The 20,755-nt window shown below is 36.3% G+C and overlaps 3 protein-coding genes across 3 annotated transcripts in view; 2 read left to right on the forward strand and 1 right to left on the reverse strand.

The window, feature by feature from the left end:
- The window catches only part of LOC119254495 (olfactory receptor 4A47), a 409,525-nt gene that overhangs the window by 69,893 nt on the left and 318,877 nt on the right, over positions 1 to 20,755 (reverse strand). The gene's annotated exons all lie outside the window — the stretch shown is intronic.
- Positions 4,867 to 5,866, forward strand: LOC119254297 (olfactory receptor 4C5). The gene has a single exon (XM_037521413.1). It carries the CDS (start codon positions 4,919 to 4,921, stop codon positions 5,864 to 5,866), a length of 948 nt encoding a protein of 315 aa, XP_037377310.1. The 5' UTR covers positions 4,867 to 4,918.
- Positions 12,308 to 13,237, forward strand: LOC119254298 (olfactory receptor 4C45-like). Its single transcript, XM_037521414.1, has one exon. The coding sequence runs from the start codon at positions 12,308 to 12,310 to the stop codon at positions 13,235 to 13,237; it is 930 nt and encodes a 309-aa protein (XP_037377311.1).

Genomic DNA, 20,755 nt, shown 5'->3' on the forward strand with positions numbered 1-20,755 from the left:
TCACCCCCCACACTTCTGTCCTATACCCCAGTTCTTCTACATAAAATAAGTAAAATTTTTAAAAAAAAATTGAAAGAAAAGAAGGGAGAGTCTATTGGGAAATAGCTATTCTCATGAAGAGATTGTCCCTTGTCCTAAATTTAAATTTTATGCTCAATTTCACTGCTATTCTGCTGCATCAGGAAATTTTTAGAACTAAAACTACTGAGGTAGTGTTTAGGCAGGTCTTCCAGATGCTAGGGAAGGATGAAAAGATGTTCTCCTTGATGTCACGGCTGCACACGGGAACTGAGAATGCATACTGCCTGACACAGGTGATAGAAGCAAAGGCTCTGAACAACCCTCAGCAGCTCTGAATTCACACATCCTCTCCCCAGCACTCCCAGTGCATGAGGCACAGTGTCCACTGTGCTATAATATCAGAGCTCAGGCTTTGTATTAATCTGTATTTAAATCCAAGCTCTACCAGATGTTAACTTTTTTAATCTCAACCAGAAGATGCTCTCAGTGAGCATCAATATCCTTAAACATTAAAAAATTAATAATCCTTCATAAGGACTATGGAGAATTAGATGAAATACCATACTTATTGACTGACATGTATACAATGCGTTCAGAATGGATTCGTTCTCAGAGTAGCCACATTTCCTGTGTCTCCTGCAACCTTTCCAGGGGCCCTCAAGGTCCTCTCTTATCTTCAGCATGATTCAGACTTACATTATTAAAGAACGGTTTCTCCATCCTGCGTGTGCCTATCCTTAGGGCATTAGCAGTGGAATAGCAGTTTATCCCTGAGTTAAATGTCCTCACTGCTACCTGCCTCATAACTCTGTGAGATGGGTATTGTTAGGGTCCTTTAATTGACTCTTACTGACTCATGCACCCATTCTCCCAGGACTAGAACATTCTGCACCTTACCTCCCAGATTCTAGGATCCTATAGACAGTCATAGAGAGGCTGCTAGCCCAGCCCAGCAAGTGCCCCACCACCGTCTTGGCAACAGATGCCAGCGCCACAAGAGAGAAAGGATAAGTTGTTTTGGCCACAATCTTGGACAAAAGCTGCTCATTCTAATCCTCAGGGAGCTGCAAGGCCACAGCCACCCTAACTCCTAACACTTGAATAGAAACCATTTAAATATTTCCCTGAAACCATACTTGAAAATGTTAATAAGGACAGGCCACAGAAGACGATATAAGATTACCCAGCCATGGATCACGGAAACTGCTGGTTCAGAGTTTCCAACCCATTTGGATCCTGACTCCTAGCAGCCAAAGGCGGTAACTCCAGGCTGATTGCAGACTGACTATTACAAAGGTTTCCAATTCCTGCTGTTTCTGCTCTCACATGGTTTCCTATTTTCAGGACATTCAACCAGGTTAGATCTCAGATCAAGTAACTGTTGCATTTCATCTGGTCATCAAGAAAGACTGGCAAATGTGTAGTGTGGTGGCTTGGAGAGAGAGGTCCTCCAAAAGCTAGAGGTTTTTTTCCATCAATTCTTTTGAAACCTAATTCTTTAGAATTTGTCCAAGTAAAGAAATTTCTTATTGAACTGGGATGCTTGTGCCTCACCTAAAAGGCAAAAGTAAAACCAACCCATGAACATAGCATCATTTTGAGAGATTCTCCTGGCAATCCTTTATAAGTCACTAAGTGAAAAAAGGAAATACCATCTCTAAGATAAAAATGAATGAACCTGAAAGTAGCAGTTGTTGATGGGGCATTGACTGCTGCCTGGTGCAGTGTGCTGTCCAGGTAAGATGCCTGCAATGGAATGAATCTGTCACTTCTCTGCCACCTGCACTCAGAGGTAGGCACAATCTGTGGCATCTTTATGTGTTTTTTTTTTTCCTCACGGTGAGAAGGGTTTTTGATTCACAGACTTAAACATGTGTTTCTATTGTCACAGATGTTCATGAATATTTAGTGTAATTAAGAAAAGCAGAGACTTTACTAAATTATTTTACTGATTATAAAGGTAGTATAACCTATTTGTAGAAAAATTAGATCAGAAAAAGTTTTAAAGATTACAAAATAATTAACTCAATATTCAAACAAGCACTATCAATCTTTAGTGCACTTTTTTCAGATACTTTTCTGAGTGTGTGTGTGTGGGTATTTAGACAATTTAGATCATAATATATAAGCCAATTTTATATCTTGTGTTTTCTATTCAATATAATATTGGAAGGATCTTTCCATATTTTAAAATAACTTTAATGTCCACCTGATATTTTGTAACTATAATTTATGTAATTATTCTTTATGTAAACATTTAGGCTTTTTTTTAACCATTGTAAAAAATTTATTGTGAAATATAGTCTGTATAATTTTTGTCCATATTTTTTATCTAGATTAGATTCTTAAGTACAAAGTGTAGTGGACAAAGCAACATGACAAGTTATAAAGCCCAAACTATATAGTCAAATGGCTTCCAGAATATTATGTATCAACACACATTCACCAGCACTGAGCAATATAGAATTCACAAATCTTTGCCAACTTGCCATTTTTGAGTATTTTACTAGAATTAAATTGTATTTCTTTAATGGCTTATGAAAGAGAATTTTTAGATTTTTGTTCTTTGCCCTTATTTCTAAAATGATATGAGTAGAGCTTCCATAATAATGGTTCTCTGCTATACTTGATGCAAGTATTGCTCTAACATGTTCCATCACTATATGGATCATATTGAAATCATTAGTTTTGTCCTATATTTTAGACACTTAGATTTTGCTTTAAAATGTTCTTCCCCATCCACATATTAGATATATTTCTTTGTTTGCCTGTTTTTGATGATGACTTTAATATAATTGGATTTTTGCGGGGGCATTTTGGGTGGGGGGAATTGGTGATGGCCTGAAAAGACTTAATTTTCACATTTATCCAATTGTTGAAAAATCTTTTATGAATTACATATAACCTTGTAATTATTATTTTAACATAAGGTCATTTTAAATTTGATCATACTTGTTTCTTATTGAGCACATCAGTAGTTTTGTTCATATTTTTAAAATACTAAAAAAGTTTTTGAATTTATTTATTGTCTACTATTTTTCTGCTACCTGATGTAGTAATTTCTTCATTCAATCTTGTTCTGAACATAACTGGTTTTCTTACCTCTCTGCAGAGGTAAGAAATACTTATTTCTTTCATTTCTCATCTTCATTTCTTAATTTTATATTGATTTTTTTCTTCTTTCTTAATATTATATCAATCAGGTATTTCAAGGATGAAATAGTATTTTTTTGTTCTTTCATAATATTACATCAATCAAGTATTTCAAGGGTGAGTTGTTTTCTTTCATTTTTCTTTTTCTTTTTTTTTAATGGCAAGGAACTTTAATACAATTAGGAAACAAGTCAGGAAAGGCAAAGAATATAGTTTCTAAATCAAGTACCCAAAGTTACCCATCCCCTTGTGGGTAAAAGTCCATCCAAATGGGATTGGCCCACAGCAAAACCCCAAAGCCTGCCACAGGTCTAAAGCATCTTCCAGTGGGGACCCACAGAAAAGGATCAGTTCTTTCATCAAGAATTTAGAGACAGTGGGCCTCCCCTGGTGGCACAGGCGGTTGAGAGCCACGTTATGAAGCTTTCCACAGCCTCTGCAGCACAGGTTGGATCCCAGTCAGCCACGGAGCAACCCACATGGTACAGCAGACCTCTCTTGTCTCTCCCGCTGCTCCCTTCAGCAGTGTATTTTGTCAGTCTGCCTGTTCTGTTCCCCACTCAGTCTCTGGTGAATCCTCTCACCCTTCTGCACATCTGGCCTGTACCCCGGTTCTTATATTAATAAAAATAAATCTTTAAAAAAAATTTTAAATAAAAAATAAAAAGAATTTAGGGACTGTGAAGAGCCAAAAGTTTTACTTTTAGGATAAAGTCTACGTCAAAATGCTAGTCTTCAACTCCTCTGTGTTATTTATTATTTTTCTATTTTGAGGTTCATAAGACTGCAGTCTGTACACATCACATAACTACTAATCAGAGAAAAGAGAATGGAAAAATAGTCACCTCCTTACCTTAAAAGCATCTACTTTCTAATATATCCTGAGAATTTTTCAGTCTTCCTTACCTAAAGTTTTAATTTGTAAAATGCCACTGAAACCTAAACATGACAGAAGTTTTCCAAATAAATTCTAAATTTTCTAAAATTCTAAAGTTTCAAATAAATTCTAAAACTTCAAATAAATCTGGGAGTGTGGCAGTGTACCCTGCTGCTTATATTCTTTTCAGGGTGTTCTTCATCCTTCTTGTTTGATGACATTCTTAGACAGTTCTGCTGAATGTAGTAAAAACTCAACAATCCTAATTGCCATGTGTATCTTTCTAGGGCCTCAAATTTCACTTAGTGCAGTTTTTTCCTGAAATATGAGTGTATCTGCATCAACCCTATGCTCCAACTGAATTCAACTGACAGTTCATACTCACTCTGAAGCAAGTTAAAGAACAAACTCTGCAGCTGACGTCATCGGCAAAGTGACTAGAGGAGAGATATAGGGGGACAGATGCTCATAAATTCAAGTCTCTACCTCTCCTTTACAGGTCCTCTTTAATCCATTTAATTTTTTTAATGGAGGAAAGTGTTGTGGCAATTGTTGGGATGATATCATCCAGGTACAATTACAGGAAAGAGGTCTGGCATGTCATCAGTCATCCTTGTGCTTGTGTGTACCAATGAGCATGAATGTGTGCATGTGTGTCTCTCTGTGTGTGAGAGAAAAGGTATGATGTTCGTTATGTGGCTAATATCATGACCCAACCTTAGGTCTTTGGTTTATCTTCTCGGCTTTCCATCTGTCTTACAGAAAGTAAACTCAACACGTTATTTGCTTGATCAAACCATACCTGCTACAATTGCAATTCCTGTGCTATTCACAGATAATCAAGCATCCCAATGCCAGGCTGGCTTCATGGAACAAATGAACAACGTGACAGAATTCATTCTACTTGGTCTGACACAGAACCCAGATGTGCAGAAACTTCTGTTTGTTGTGTTTACTGTCATCTACTTCCTCACTCTGGCAGGCAACCTCCTGATTGTAGTGACAATTAACACCAGCCCATCCCTGGGCTCCCCCATGTATTTTTTTTTATCTTTCTTGTCCTTTATAGATGGCTGCTGCTCTTCTACCATGGCTCCCAAAATGATATTTGACTTACTTACTAACAAGAAAACTATTTCCTTCTGTGGGTGCATGACTCAGCTCTTTGCGGAGCATTTCTTTGGAGGAGTTGAGATCATCCTGCTCACGGTCATGGCCTATGACCGCTATGTGGCCATCTGCAAGCCCCTGCATTACATGATCACCATGAACAGGCGAGTCTGTGGCCTCCTGGTCGCCGTGGCCTGGGTCGGAGGATTTCTTCATGCTCTCATTCAAATTCTTTTTATACTCGGGTTGCCCTTCTGTGGCCCAAATATCATTGACCATTTCATCTGTGATCTTTTCCCTCTGCTAAAGCTTTCCTGCACTGACACTCACATCTTTGGACTTTTCGTTGCTGCCAACAGTGGGCTAATGTGCATGCTCATTTTTTCTATTCTCATCACCTCCTATGTCTTCATCCTTTGCTCCCTAAGAGTTCACAGCACTGATGGAAAGTGGAAGGCTCTTTCCACCTGTGCTTCACATGTCACTGTTGTCATCCTTTTCTTTGTACCCTGTATATTTGTGTACCTTCGGCCAATGGTCACCTTCCCCATTGATAAAGCAGTAGCTGTGTTTTATACAGTGGTAACACCCATGTTAAACCCATTAATCTATACCCTCAGAAACGCAGAGGTGAAAAACGCCATGAGGAAGCTCTGGAACCAAAGAATAATCTTGAGTAACAATTCATGTGAAAAGAAAAGCTAAAAACAAAATCATAAATCCATATTTGAAGGACGAACTTACTAGTAGCAAGGATAATGATCTCAAAATCAGAGAATGTGACACTAAGCATAGTTTGCTCCTTTGCATTCACTATCTCTAATGATTCCTCTTTCATAAAGTATCAATATTTGATTAAATGACTAAAGTTTCTTCTACTTATATGTATTTACAAATCATTAATCAAAGGGATAAAGTTAATTAAAATAAAAATGTTATAATGTACGGAAATCTGAGTTTATATATTCAGTAGAATAATTCTCTGTAAAACTTCAAGTATTGAATATACAATCAGTAGACTGAGTAATTAAAATATTTAACAAAATGGCATAGCAGCTAAGTATTTTGTTGAAGATATATAGCTTTAATCTAACTACTATAGTCAAGGTACATTGATTATCCTGAGAGCTAGAGCTAACCAGGAATGAATGGGTTTAAGGGATGGGAGTCATTAAGGCAGAACTCATCCCAACACTAAAGCCACTGTGTTGCACAATAGTGATTCTAGGAGACACAATTTACATTCTTAACTGGGCTTATCCAAGAATAAATCATTTCCCTGAACGAAGGCAAGAAGGGATATAAAGCACTTCCAGGTACAGATTTATAGCTTGCAGAAGATAATTTATGGAGTTTTTGGTCAAAAAACAGACAAAGTTACCTTTATGGCTGAATGTGTACCTTACATAATACAAACAAAAACATCTGGTACAAGAGATATGATATCTGAGCAACTGTCATAGATAGTGTGGACATACAAATTTGAACTGAAATGTCATATCAATCCCAGACCAATGAGATAGTAAATAATATGATAATGAAACCATGCAATTTTGATAGAAATAACCCAGATTAAAGTAAAAAACACATAAGTGGAAAGATGTGTTTATGATATCTGACTTACTTTTAAGACTCAATCATAATATAATTATGATTAATAATAGTGCAGTCTATAGAATGAATGCAAATCTATCAATTTCCCAAAGGCATTTTGCACAAAAAAAGTGAAAAATGGTCCTAATAATAGTTTGGAACCACAAAATAGTCAAAATAATTCTGATAAAGAAAAATGCTGAAAGCATCCCTCTTCTTGATTTTAAGCTATATTACAAAGCTATGAGTAACTAAAACAGGATGGTATGAGCACAAAGACAGTCACACAGACAAATGAAACAGAGTAGAGACCCAGAAATAAACTAAATAAAATATACAGTCAATTGGTCTCTGACAAGTGTAGCAAGAATATGCAATGGGGAACAGAAAGTATCACCAATAAATGGTGCTGGGAGAATGGAATAGTCACATGCAAAAGAGTAAAACTGAACCCTTACCTTATACCAAACACAAAAAATCATCTCGCAGATTAAAAATTTAAATGTAAGTCCCAAAAGTGTTAACCCACTGAAGAAAACTTGCCAGGTAAGTTAAATGATATTAAACTGATTGATATTTTGGATATGACATCAAAAGAACAGGCAACAAAAACAAAAACAGAAAATGAGACTGCAAGCAAACGAAAAAGTTGTTATAACCTAAGGGAACAACAGAGTGAAAAGGCAATCTATAAAGATTGAGAAAATGTTTGCAAACAATATATTACATGAAGTTAATATCAAAAAATTATAAAGAACTTTCAAAACTCCAACAAAAATAGGTCAATTTTTTTAATGCACAAAGGACTTGAATAGACATTTGTTAGTGATGTTTACAAAACAATGTAAATATACTTAATGTCACTGAACTATACACTTAAAATGGTTAAAATGATAAATTTTGTTATATTTTCCATATTAAAAAATATCAAGAGAGGGACAAAGTAAAATTGGCGGGAAAGAGGTGCAAAATTAGCTGATGAACATAGAGCTGAAGTCAATGTTTCCCTTTCTGGTTCAAGAGTGTTCCACTTCTGTTTAAGGCAAAGTCTGAGAAGAAAGAAAGGTGATTCTGAGAAGAGTTGCAGTTAGCTCTTCATCATCTCAGAAGCTGAGAAGCCTCCTTTCCATATTTTTTAATATTTTATTTTATATAATTCTTACATTATTTTTCATTTTTGCACAATGTATGCATTTTCATTTTGGTTATATTCCCCATACAATTGCACTCCCCCCTTATTTTGACCCTAATCCTTCTTCTCTCCGCCCTCCACCCCGTAGTGTGTCTCTGGTTTATAGTTGCTTGTTGATTTTGATTTTTACTTTGTATTAATTACTCTTTTTCCTGGTCCCTTATTTAAGTCTTCTAAATTCCTGCTATGAGTGAGACCATCCGGTATTTTTCTTTTTCTTTCTGACATATTTTGCTGAGCATGATCCCTTCTAGCTCCATCCATGTTGCTGCAAACTGCATGTGTTCATCTTTTTTGATTGCTGAGTAATATTCCATTGTGTATATGTACCACATCTTCTTGATCCAGTCATCTATCTTTGGGCATTTGGGTTGCTTCCAAAGCTTAGCTATTGTAAATAGTGCTGCTATAAACATAGGGGTGCAGGTGCCCTTTGGAATTAATGTTTCTGTATCATTTGGGTAAATACCTAGGAGTGGAATTGCTGGATCATATGGAAGCTCTATCATTAGTAGGTTTAGGAATCTCCATATAGCTCTCCATGTGGTTGGACAAGTTTCTCTATTCTCTCTATTAATGTCTTTATCCTCGAGTACTTGAAAAAGTGTGATTTTTCTCAGTGACTGCTGTGGGAAAGCATAGTACTTTAATCTTAATGATTCCCTTTTTGTAGGGTAGAAAGAAAACTTGTATTACCCAGAATGCTTCATGAGAATCTATCATTTAGTTAGTCATCCTAAAAGTTGATATGTCTATGATTTTAAATTATTGAATATTTGCTTGCAGAGAATCCTGCCATTGAAGCACCTTCAGTCATTAGTAACATAGTCACAATCTTCCTAGATAATGTAACACAAAACTTGAGGACTGCCCCCTTCAGTTTCAAGCTTAGCATGACCAAAAGCAGTCATGCTTTCAGAGAGAAATGTATTCTCTGAACTCTGACTGATGCCAAAAGCCACTCCAAACCTACTCCAAGGTCACCAACATAAACATAAGCAACAAAGCCCTATAATAAACTTTCCAATGTACTCCTCCCAACTCTCATCCTAAACTTTAGCCAGAGACAGGTGTTGAACCAAAGTTCAACTGCATGACTAAGGCTCCCCTCTAATGATGTTTGTTGGTGCCAAGTGAAAGTAAATAGAAGACCTTAGTTGATGCTTCAGCATAGATTACAATGGGCCAATTACGAATTCTCTGAGGACCTTAGAGGTCAGCACATTCCCAAATACTACATGTTGTGAAAGGCTATTTAAACATTTTTCCAGAGTAAATGGAAAATAATTACAAAGGACTTTGAAGTAAATGACAATAGCTGAGCCATGGTTCAATAAGATGAAGATTTGTTTGGGAGACATTGCTCTGTTTAGTGTAGGTCAGAAGTAAGGTTTAAACCAGGAATAAAAGGAATTCTCTCCACATTAATCAACGGTTTTGTGGAAAACCAAATTTTGGGAGAATTGATTTGAGAAAATAATGACTAATCAAGTGGTTTGACATACTTTTATACATATTTTAGTTCCATATAGTAGCTCTTCCTGATTTGAAAGGTTTTTCACTGTTCCCAATTTAATTTGAATAGACCATAGTTCTAACTGGAAAAAAATAAAGTTTTAAAAATGAGTTTAAAGTTTCAGAGGAAAGTAAAAACTAAGTAAAAAATAATATCCTAGAGCTCTGGAAGAAAACAATTCATTTTCTGAGCAAATCCATGCTGAACAAAATATTCTAAAAGGTCCAAGATTGGGAAAGTAGTCTAGAGAGGTAAGAATTCCAGAGTTTCACTATTCATGGATTCCATTTGCAGCTCTGTGACATCCGTCCTGAGGGGAAGCAAGAAATGATTCTTCTCTAAAACTGAGGAATGAACCATCAACTAGATCCAGGTCAGTGACAACAAAATCTTTGTTCACACATCTAATGCTGATTAACTTAATTTATTTTTGCTGAATTTTTTGTGTGTCTAGATTCTGTGAAAGGATATTCTTTCTCTAGAAAGAAATGTGCATGCAATGCCTTGAAAATACGTACAGAGAGAAAGCATTATCTTTATTGCTGCCAGAAGAGAAGCTACTAAAAATTATGAAACATCATGATTATCATTTATATCTCACTAAATAGATTAATTCATAGATTTGTTTGCAGTGATTTCAAATTCTTTCTCCTTTTCATGATTTTCAATTCACCCAACTGAAATTATAAAGGATGGAAACAAATGTACTAAGAATGATTAACCACACAGACACCGTTTATAAAGGTCATAGAGAAAGAAAACTCAGAGGCTGAGATTTTCTGAAAACTAAGAAACCTTTCTTCATCATTACTGAAAGAAAATGGTCATAATTCTGACTTCTTAGTCCATGAAATTTGGATAAAAAATACATAAATATGTTTTTGGTGGGGATTCTAATCATAAAAGGAGAAATAGAAGAGAAGGAAAATATATTATGTTCTGTAATTATAGGAACTAACTCTTGAAACTCCAAAAGCATACCCCAAAACACACTCTTATATATGTTCAATATTTCCACTAGTTAGCAATGAAAACTTTTCAAGTTGATCTAAATAGGTTAAGCTATGATTTAAAAAGTGACTTGCCAAAAGGGAGAATTTACATTATCTCAGTTAACCCTAATATTTCTGTCTTCTCTCTCAATTAGAAACCCAGGGATATTTCAAAACTCACTGAATTTCAATTACAATGAGAGTAGGATTATATATCTAATCTTGAATATCATGCACTATGTGCTGAAAGTTTATTTACACGGAAAATTCATTTAATACATACTGAGAAATTCTGGGCGGTCGTTGAACCACTTACAGGTCCACATACAAAGATACTCAAAGATGAAATCAAAGACTCACATTGGGCCAGATACAGCATTCAGAGCATTGAGTGAATGACCTTCAGTCAGCTATTAAAATGGTAATAGCTATGATGATAAACATTCCTTGGAATTTCAAATGAAAAAATATTCCATGTGCAGCCATTCTTTATCTGTGTGTGCTTGTGCATCACTGTGACAGAAAGGAGTAATAGCTTAGAAAACAGAGCTGGAATAAATAAAGGATTAGCACTATGATTTATGACTTTTTTTTCTATCTGAAATTTTTATTGAGTTGGTATCCATTAAAGTCCTATAATTGACAAACTCCACATACTTTTATCATCATTTTATCATCTTACCAAGATTAAATGGGTAAAGTTTGTATGATTTGCTTTGGCATGGTTTGTAAACATTTGTTTCCTTTTTTGTTTGATTTCGTTTTCCTTCGGTGTTATTTCTTTGGAAATATTCCTAGAAGTAGATTATACAGGTCAAAGATATAAAAAACTATAATAACTACCAAATGTTTTCCAGAAGGAAAACACAATTTTAAAAACTACCTATAACGTACTCTTGCCATGTTCACATCACTCCCACTAACATATTCATTATATCACATTTGTCATTATTTTAATGGGAATATATAGTACCTAAAGTTCTTTGAATTTTAATCACTGGTCATGCAGAACATTATTCCTTGCGATGACTGTTCTATTTTTCTAAATATATAAATATCACTTACTGACAAACAGTAACTAGTGATCTTTTGTGATACATGACTGACTTTTAAAAGAAAGTTGTGATCATATAACTATGATAGTTGTGTCCAATGATATATGTGTCATTAGACACATATAACTTCAAAGTAACTGTTATTCATGTAATTGTTCAAAATATGAAAGAAAGCCAAGTAGAAGATTTTTAGAGCTAGCAAGTCTGAAAGTGAATAGCAGTCAACATTCATAGTAATACCTTGTTTTTTGTATGGTATTTGTAAGAGTTTGTCACTATTCAAATAATAGGAAGTAGGAGAAATTTAACTTCCTTTCATCTTTTAATACTTTCTGCATAATGGCTGAGTTCAGTAAAAAGTGTATATCCACCAGGGCCTCCCCAGTGGCAGAGTGGTTGAGCGCTGGGTTGCGAAGCTGCCGGCAGCCTCTGCAGTGCCAGTTTTGATTCCCAGCTGCCATGTAAGTGTCTCAGATGGCAGGCAGACCTCTCCTCTTGCCCTCTGCTCCCCTCAGCATTGTACTTCGTCAGTCTGCCTGCTCTGCTCTCTGCTCTAAATCTGGTGAATTCTCTCACCCTTCCGCACTTCTGACTATACCCAGTGCTTGTATGAATGAATGAATGAATGAATGAATGAAAAAATAAAGGATAACGGGGGAAAAAAGTGTACATCCACCAAACTCAGGGGTGAGGATTATTTAGTCAATGAACTATTTTACTATTGATTTAAAATCTCCTCATTAAAAAATACTGTGATCTTTCTAGATGGACCACAAGACCACAAGCCAAGCTGAATCAATGCAAAGAATGAACAATGTAACAGAGTTCATCCTACTGGGCCTGACCCAAAATCCAAAACTGCAGAAACTCTTACTTTCTGGGTTTTTAATCACCTATGTGATTACTCTGGCAGGTAACCTGCTTATCTCATTCACCATCTTCGTCACCCCAGCTCTAGGTTCTCCCATGTACTTTTTTCTGTGCTATTTGTCCATCATAGATGGTTTCTACTCATCTTCCATAGCTCCCAAAATGATATTTGGCTTCATCAGTGAAAAGAACACGATATCCTTCAATGGCTGTATGACTCAGCTCTTTGCTGTACATTTATTTGCTGGAGCTGAGATTGTCTTGTTAATTGTCATGGCCTATGACCGCTATGTGGCCATCTGTAAGCCGTTGCATTACAGGACCATCATGAGACAACCTCTGTGTGTTTTCCTGGTGGGAACGGCTGGATTTGTAGGGTTTCTTCATGGAGGAATTCAAGTTTTACTCTTGGTCCAGTTACCATTCTGTGGCCCCAATGTCATTGACCACTTCATGTGTGACTTAATTCCTGTCCTGAAACTAGCCTGCACGGACACTCACATTTTGGGACCCCTCATTACTGCCAACAGTGGCTCAATGTGTTTGCTCACTTTTTCCATGCTACTTACTTCCTATATTGTCATCCTGCACTCCCTGAGGAATCACAGTGCAGAGGGGCGTCGCAAAGCCCTGTCTACCTGTGCCTCTCACGTCACTGTGGTCATCTTGTTCTTTGTACCTTGTTCATATTTGTACCTAAGACCCATGATCTCCTTCCCCACTGACAAAGCTGTCATGGTGTTTTGCACCGTAGTAACTCCTATGTTGAACCCCTTAATCTATACCTTCAGAAATGCAGAAATGAAAAATGCCATGAAGAAACTCTGGAGGCAAATAATGAAGAAACTCTGCAGGTAAATAAATCCTGTGAGTTCAGAAAAAAGAATCTAGTGATGGGCCCTCCCCGGTGAAAAGGGATTAAAGACAGTGCTATCCAGGTATCTCCAGCCACTGCAGCACAGGATTGATTTCCTGGCCGGCCAGAGAGGTGACACACATGGCACAGCAGACCTCTCCTGTGTCACCCGCTGCTCCCCTCAGCAGTGTATTTCAATAGATCTGCCTGTTCTACTCCCCACTCTGTCTCTAGTGAATCCTCTCAACCCCCACACCTCTGGCTTATACCCCAGTTCTTGAATGCATAAATAATCTTTTTGAAAAAGAATCTAGTGATATTTCATAGAGACTTATTCTCCTTCTTAAAATTATCAACAATTCCATATGTATCAAGTGGAGGATGGGGTGATATATTTTGTAAGATACAGTTGACACAGTGTATGGAGTCCAGCATAATTTAGAAGCTGCTAAATATCTTAATTTCTTTTAAAGTAAGAAGAAAAATGAATATTGTTGAAATCCAACTTTTTACACAGTAATCTTTATACAAATACAGTCTAACTTACCAAACAAAATGAAGGACATGGAGAAGGGAGGTGGAGAAAGACATGACAAAGACAGGAAAGGTCTACCAAAACACTGATAGTGATTATTCTAGGTGACAGGCTTTTACATTAACATGTACATGTGCATACACACACACACACACACACACAAACACAAATATATACAAAATATACATTTCATTTCCTTACAATTCAGATTTCTTAAATTAATATGTACTTGGTAGTAATATATTTAACAAAAAATCCAAAGTGGACACACCACTACTTTGATATACAAGACTAATAATTGTTTGATCAAATATAAAAAGAAAACTCCTGGTGCTATCTGCTTCTGTGTTCATTCTAGGAGGTTAAATTCCAAAAACAAGCAGCATTCACAAGTTAGTCAAGCCACTGCTTATCAGAATTTTAACAACAAAAAAACAGGGTGTACCAGCCCTTTCGGCTGTTTGCTATTTAACCTTTTTTGGATAAATCTCTCTTATTTCAAATGTCAGTGACAGAATTTCCTGTTTGAGTTATCCTGGAAAAACAATATTATTCTGTCCAAAGAAATGATCATCTGAGAAAACAATTCCTCTCCATTTTCATTTGAATTGCATTTTTCATTTACTGGATGCTAAAAGCAGAAAACAGAAAGCCTGCACTGAATGTTTATGAGGATGCCAACAGATGGCCAAGTGCTTTGGTTTTGTGTTTTACACCCTACGTCATGGAATGGTGGACCTGGAAGAGTTCTGAAAGGGTCATCTAGATCTACTCCAAGTTTCATTGTTTCAAGGGATTAAACTCCTGGGTGTGATTTTAATTGTTATTCACATTGAGGCAAAGTGAGGATTGGAAAGGTGCTACTGATTACAGAAACTCATGATCTGAAAGAGTCATACAACATTAGGAAGTGAAAACCCAAAGGAGAGACATTCATTACAAGCAACTGGGAATTGTGCCATCACCCACTTCTCTTTGCTGAAGAGCCCTGTGTTATTTTAAATCATAACTTTCCAATCTCTCCATGTTTATGATGGTATGAAGAGGGGTTTAGACTCAGAGATATTAGGTGCAACTGGTCCAATGTCAACTCAGTGAGTCATGCCAGGCGGGTGGCTGTATCAGGTCACTACTCACTCCACCTGTGCCCTTCCCAGTACAACCACAACCTATCACTCTCAGCTATTTCTGTCCTTGATAATCAACAAAAAACGTGCTGAGGAATTCTGGGAAGCAGCTCACAGAAGGAGTAGCTGGCTTATTATCTCTGCTTTCTGCTTACTAAATATTCAGCAGCACAGTCTAAGAGAAAATCTTCTTCACGCCACTAAAAAAATGTAATTTATAAATGGGAATGAGAAAGTAGGGATGCTTTCTATTTCTCAAGAAGAATAAATTTCCCTGGTCAAGAGGATCACTTGCTGAAGCAGTTTTGGAGCTAACTTTTACCCCATTTACAGGTTAGAACAATGTTGATGTCATCTCTACATTAGCCCCTTTGAATATATTTGGGACTCACAAGGAAAGCTCTTATTTCTATCTCCAGTAAGTACCCAATATCCTTCGAAAGACTACAGAGGTCCACATTTTGTCAGGGAAGAAGTTAGAATTTTCAGAAACTGATACTGGAAGGTGAGTGTCTCAGGGAAATCCTTTGGCTAAACAAAAACATGAACAAAATACCGTCTAGTAAGCAGCTTCTGTGCTCTGGGCATGGGTCTAGGTCTTACACTTACATCAATTATTTCATTTCCCTCCATAAAGCTGAAGGAAAAATTTAATTTTCCTTTATCCTCCCCTCTACGGTCTGGTGAGCTAAAAGACGGAGGAATCTACAGTCAGAATGACCTGAATCAAGTTGCACTTCCACCATTTCAATATTCCATACAGGTACTACCTAATCAAAGACAACAAGTTGATATATCCCAGGAACATCATAGTGCACATGACAGACAATGGCCTGGAAGCATGGAGCTTCTAGTCTAAAAGGGCAGTAGCTACTGCCAAAACATACCAAGGGAGGAAATAAACTAAATCACTACAAAGTAAAATATACAGAATTGCTGGGATATTCTTATATATACATCATTTTTAGAGTTAATAAATATGGACAGGATATACATGTTTAATGAATATTCATATTAAGTAGTGACTTTGCACCACAAAATGTGTAAACATTTACATTTCCAACTCTGTTTAGTTAGGTGCACAGCAATCTGCAATAATAAAGGAATTCTATTTAAGTCTCCTAGAACTTGTTCCCTAAAAACCTTAAGAAAAGCCACAAAATAAGGATTTGGTATGCTAAAAATTCATGTCTCAAAATTCAAAAACCCATCCACAATGTTGAACACTTCTACTGCAATTCTGAACCCACACATCTTCCAATTCTTGTCGAGAATGATAAAAACAACCTTAACTTTCTTCAAATTACTGTAATAGGAAGGATAATGTCTGAGGGAAAAAATGTATGGCATTAACTATAGTTTGCTCCCCTTGCATTCTGTAACCTTTAATGGATCTTTATCTGTTATAAAATATCAATAAATGATGACTATCTTACAATTAAAAACCTCCCTGTATGTACAAATCATGTATAAAGAACACATTGTAAATCAACATAAAAATGTATGAACATATAGTATATCTCTAAGTTTATGCATCGGCACAAGAATTTCTGTAAAACTTCAGGTACAGATTATAAAATCATTAGATCAGGCAATGAAAATACTTAAATCAACAGACCAATCAGCTAAGTATTTTTGTTGACACTATATAGTTTTTTGTTTATTGTTTTTTAAATTTTATTTTTATATTCCCCATACAATTGCAACCCCCTTATTTTGACCACATTCCCTCCTTTCCCCGCCCACTCCCCATAGTGTGTCTCTGGTTCATAGTTGTTTGTTGATTTTGATTTTTTCTTTCTTGTATTATTCTTTTTCCTGGTCCCTTATTTAGGTTTTCTAGATTCCTGCTATGAGTGAGACCATCCGGTACTTTTCTTTTTATTTCTGGCTTAATTCGGTGAGCATGATCCCTTCCAGCTCCATCCATATTGCTGCAAATTGCATGAGTTTATCCTTTTTGATTGTTGAGTAATAATCCATGGTGCATATGTACCACATCTTCTTGATCCAGTCATCTATTTTTGGGCATTTGGGTTGCTTCCAAAGCTTAGCTATTGTAAATAGTGCTGCTATAAACATAGGGGTGCAGGTGCTCTTTGGAATTAATGTTTCTGTGTCCTTTGGGTAAATACCTAGGAGTGGAATTGCTGGATCATATGGAAGCTCTATCTTTAGTAGGTCAAGAAATCTCCACACAGCTTTCCACAGTGGTTGGACCAGTTTGCACTCCCACCAACAGTGCAGGAGAGTTCCTTTTTCTCCACATCCTCGCCAACATTTGTTGTTGCTAGTTTTTTAATATGTGCCATTCTCATTGGTATGAGAAGGTATCTCATTGTAGTATTGATTTGCATTTCCCTGAGAAGTCCTAGCTAGAGCAATAAGACAAGAAAAAGACATACAAGGAATCCAAATAGGTAAGGAAGAAGTCAAACTATCACTATTCGCAGACGATATGATAATATACATAGAGAACCCCAAAAACTCCACAGAAAAACTGATTAAACTAATCAATAGGTTTAGTAAAGTTGCAGGATACAGAATCAAGGCACAAAAATCAGTAGCCTTCCTATACACAAACAATAAATCTGAAGAAGAAGAAATCAAGAAAACCATTCCTTTTATTATTGAAACAAAAAAAAAATCAAATACTTGGGAATAAACCTAACAAAAGAAGTAAAGGACCTATACAAAAAACAAAAAACAAAAAAAAAAAAAAAAAATAAAACACTGTTAAAAGAAATAGAAGTAGACACAAAGAAATGGAAAGACATCCCCTGCTCATGGATCAGAAGAATTAACATTATCAAAATGACACGGTATAGTTTTAATCCCAACTACTATAACCGAGTAGGTTGATTCTTGTGAGAGTTAGAGCTCATCCAGAGAGGAATGTGCTTTGAGGAATGAAAGCCAGAAGGCAGGACTCATCCCAACATGAATGTTGCCAGGTTGCACCATTAGAGGGCACCATTTACATTGTAATCTGAACTCTTTCAGAATAAACTATTTTCTTGAAGGATCAGAAGAGGATCCTTGCTTGATTCATGGAGGAATGATCTGAAAGTTAATCCAGAGGCACTATATCCAGAGGGCCCTGGGACACACCAGGTGACACAGTGGAGACTAAACACGGACTGCACCAGAGGGACACTGAGACTCAGATGGGAGGTTGTAGTACAAAGTGTGACACTGAGCTAGGCCCACAGAACTGGGAGGGGAGAACTGCATGGTGCAGAGGAACACACCTTGATCGAGGGACTTCGATTGAGTTAGAAATCCCAAACTGTAAGGTCAGTCTTTTTACAAGATATACCAACTTGGATACAACATGGGGCAAGTGTCTCAACAAATTGGACACATCAAGCATTCTGGACTGTCTAAGTGTGATTATTCTCATTGACTACTGTGGGAAAGCATTGCACTTAACTCTAATCTTAATGATTCCCTTGTTGTAGGGTAGAAAGAAAACTTGTATTCCCCAGAATACTTAATGAGAATCTGTCATTTAGTCAGTCATCCTGAAAGTTGATACGTCCATGATTTTAAATTATCGAATATTTGCTAGCAGAGAATCCTGCCATTGAAGCACCTTCAGTCATTAGTAACTTCCTAGATAATGTGACACAAAACTTGAGGACTGCCCCCTTCAGTTTCAAGCCTAGCATGACCAAAAGCAGTCATGCTTTCAGAGAGAAATGTATTCTCTTAAGTCTGACTGATGCCAAAAGCCACTCCAAACCTACTCCAAGGTCACCAACATAAACATAAGCAACAAAGCCCTATAATAAACTTTCCAATGTACTCCTCCCAACTCTCATCCTAAACTATAGCCAGAGACAGGTGTTGAACCAAAGTTCAACTGCATGTCTAAGGCTGGCCTCTAATGATGTTTGTTGGTGCCAAGTGAAAGTAAATGGAAGACCTTAGTTGATGCTTCAGCATAGATTACAATGGGCCAATTACGAATTCTCTGAGGACCTTAGAGGTCAGCACATTCCCAAATACTGCATGTTGTGAAAGGCTATTTAAGCATTTTTCCAGAGTAAATGGAAAATAATTACAAAGGACCTTTAAGTAAATGACAATAGCTGAGCCATGGTTCAACAAGATGAAGATTTGTTTGGGAGACATTGCTCATTTTAGTGGAAGTCAGAAGTAAGGTTTAAACCAGGAATAAAAGGAATTCTCTTCACATTGATCAACGGTTTTGCAGAAAACCAAATTTTGGGAGAATTGATTTGAGAAAAGAATGACTAATCAAGTGGGTTTGACGTACTTTTATACATATTTTTGTTCCATATAGTAGCTCTTTCTGATATGAAAGGTTTTTCATTGTTGCCATTTTAATTTGAATTGAACATAGATCCTACTGGATAAAAAGTTTTAAAAATGAGTTTAAACTTTCATAGGAAAGTAAAAACTAAGTAAAAAATAATATCCTAGAGCTCTGGAAGAAAACAATTCATTTTTTGAGCAAAATCATGCTGAACAAAATATTCTAAAAGGTCCAAGATTGGGAAAGTAGTCTAGAGAGGTAAGAATTCCAGAGTTTCACTATACATGGATTCCATTTGCAGCTCTGTGACATCTGTCCTGAGGGGAAGCAAGAAATGATTCTTCTTAAAACTGAGGAATCCACCATCAACTAGATCCAGGTCAGTGACAGCAAAATCTTTGTTCACACATCTAATGCTGATTAACTTAATTTATTTTTGCTGAATTTTTTGTGTGTCTAGATTCTGTGAAAGAAGGATATTCTTTCTCTAGAAAGAAATGTGCATGCAATGCCTTGAAAATATCTACAGAGAGAAAGCATTATCTTTATTGTTGCCAGAAGAGAAGCTACTAAAAACTATGAAACATCATGATTAGCATTTATATCTCATTACATAGATTAATTCATAGATTTGTTTGCAGTGATTTCAAATTCAACTTTTCATGATTTTCAATTCACCCAACTGAAATTATAAAGGATGGAAACAAATGTACTAAGAATGATTAACCACACAGACACTGTTTATAAAGGTCATAGAGAGAGAAAACTCAGAGGCTGAGATCTTCTGAAAAGTAAGATACCTTTCTTCATCATTACAGAAATAAAATGGTTATAATTCTGACTTCTCAGTCCATGAATTTTGGATAAAAAATATGTATATATGTTTTTGGTGGGAAGTCTAATCATAAAAGGAGAAATAGAGGAGAAGGAAAATATATTATGATGTTCTGTGACTGTAGGAACTAACTCTTGAAACTCCAAGAGGATACCCCAAAACACACTCTTATATGTGTTCAATATTTCCACTAGTTAGCAATGAAAACTTTTCAAGTTGATCTAAATAGGTTAAGCTATGATTTAAAAGTGACTTGCCAAAAGGTAGAATTTACATTATCTCAGTTGATCCTAATATTTCTGTCTTCTCTCTCAATTAGAAACCCGGGGACATTTCAAAACTCACCGAATTTCAATTACAATGAGAGTAGGATTATATATCTGATCCTGAATATTATGAAGTATGTGCTCAAAGTTTATTTACACGGAAAATTCATTTAATGCATACTGAGAATTTTTTGGGGGTCGTTGAACCACTTACAGGTCCACATCCAAAGATACTCAAAGAATGAAATGAAAGATTCATGTTGGGCCAGATACAACATTCTGGGCATTGAGTGAAAGCCCTTTAGTCAGATATTAAAATGGTAACAGCTATGATGATAAACACTCCTTGGAATTTCAAAAGAAAAAATATTCCATGTAGCCAGTCTTTATCTGTGTGTGCTTGTGCATCTCTTTGACAGAAAGGAGTAATAGCTCAGAAAACAGAGCTGGAATAAATAAAGGATTAGCACTATGA

Source organism: Talpa occidentalis, unplaced genomic scaffold (genome assembly GCF_014898055.3).
Source record: "Talpa occidentalis isolate TD23 unplaced genomic scaffold, MPIMG_talOcc4v2.1 talOcc4.3, whole genome shotgun sequence".
Lineage (NCBI taxonomy): Eukaryota > Metazoa > Chordata > Mammalia > Eulipotyphla > Talpidae > Talpa > Talpa occidentalis.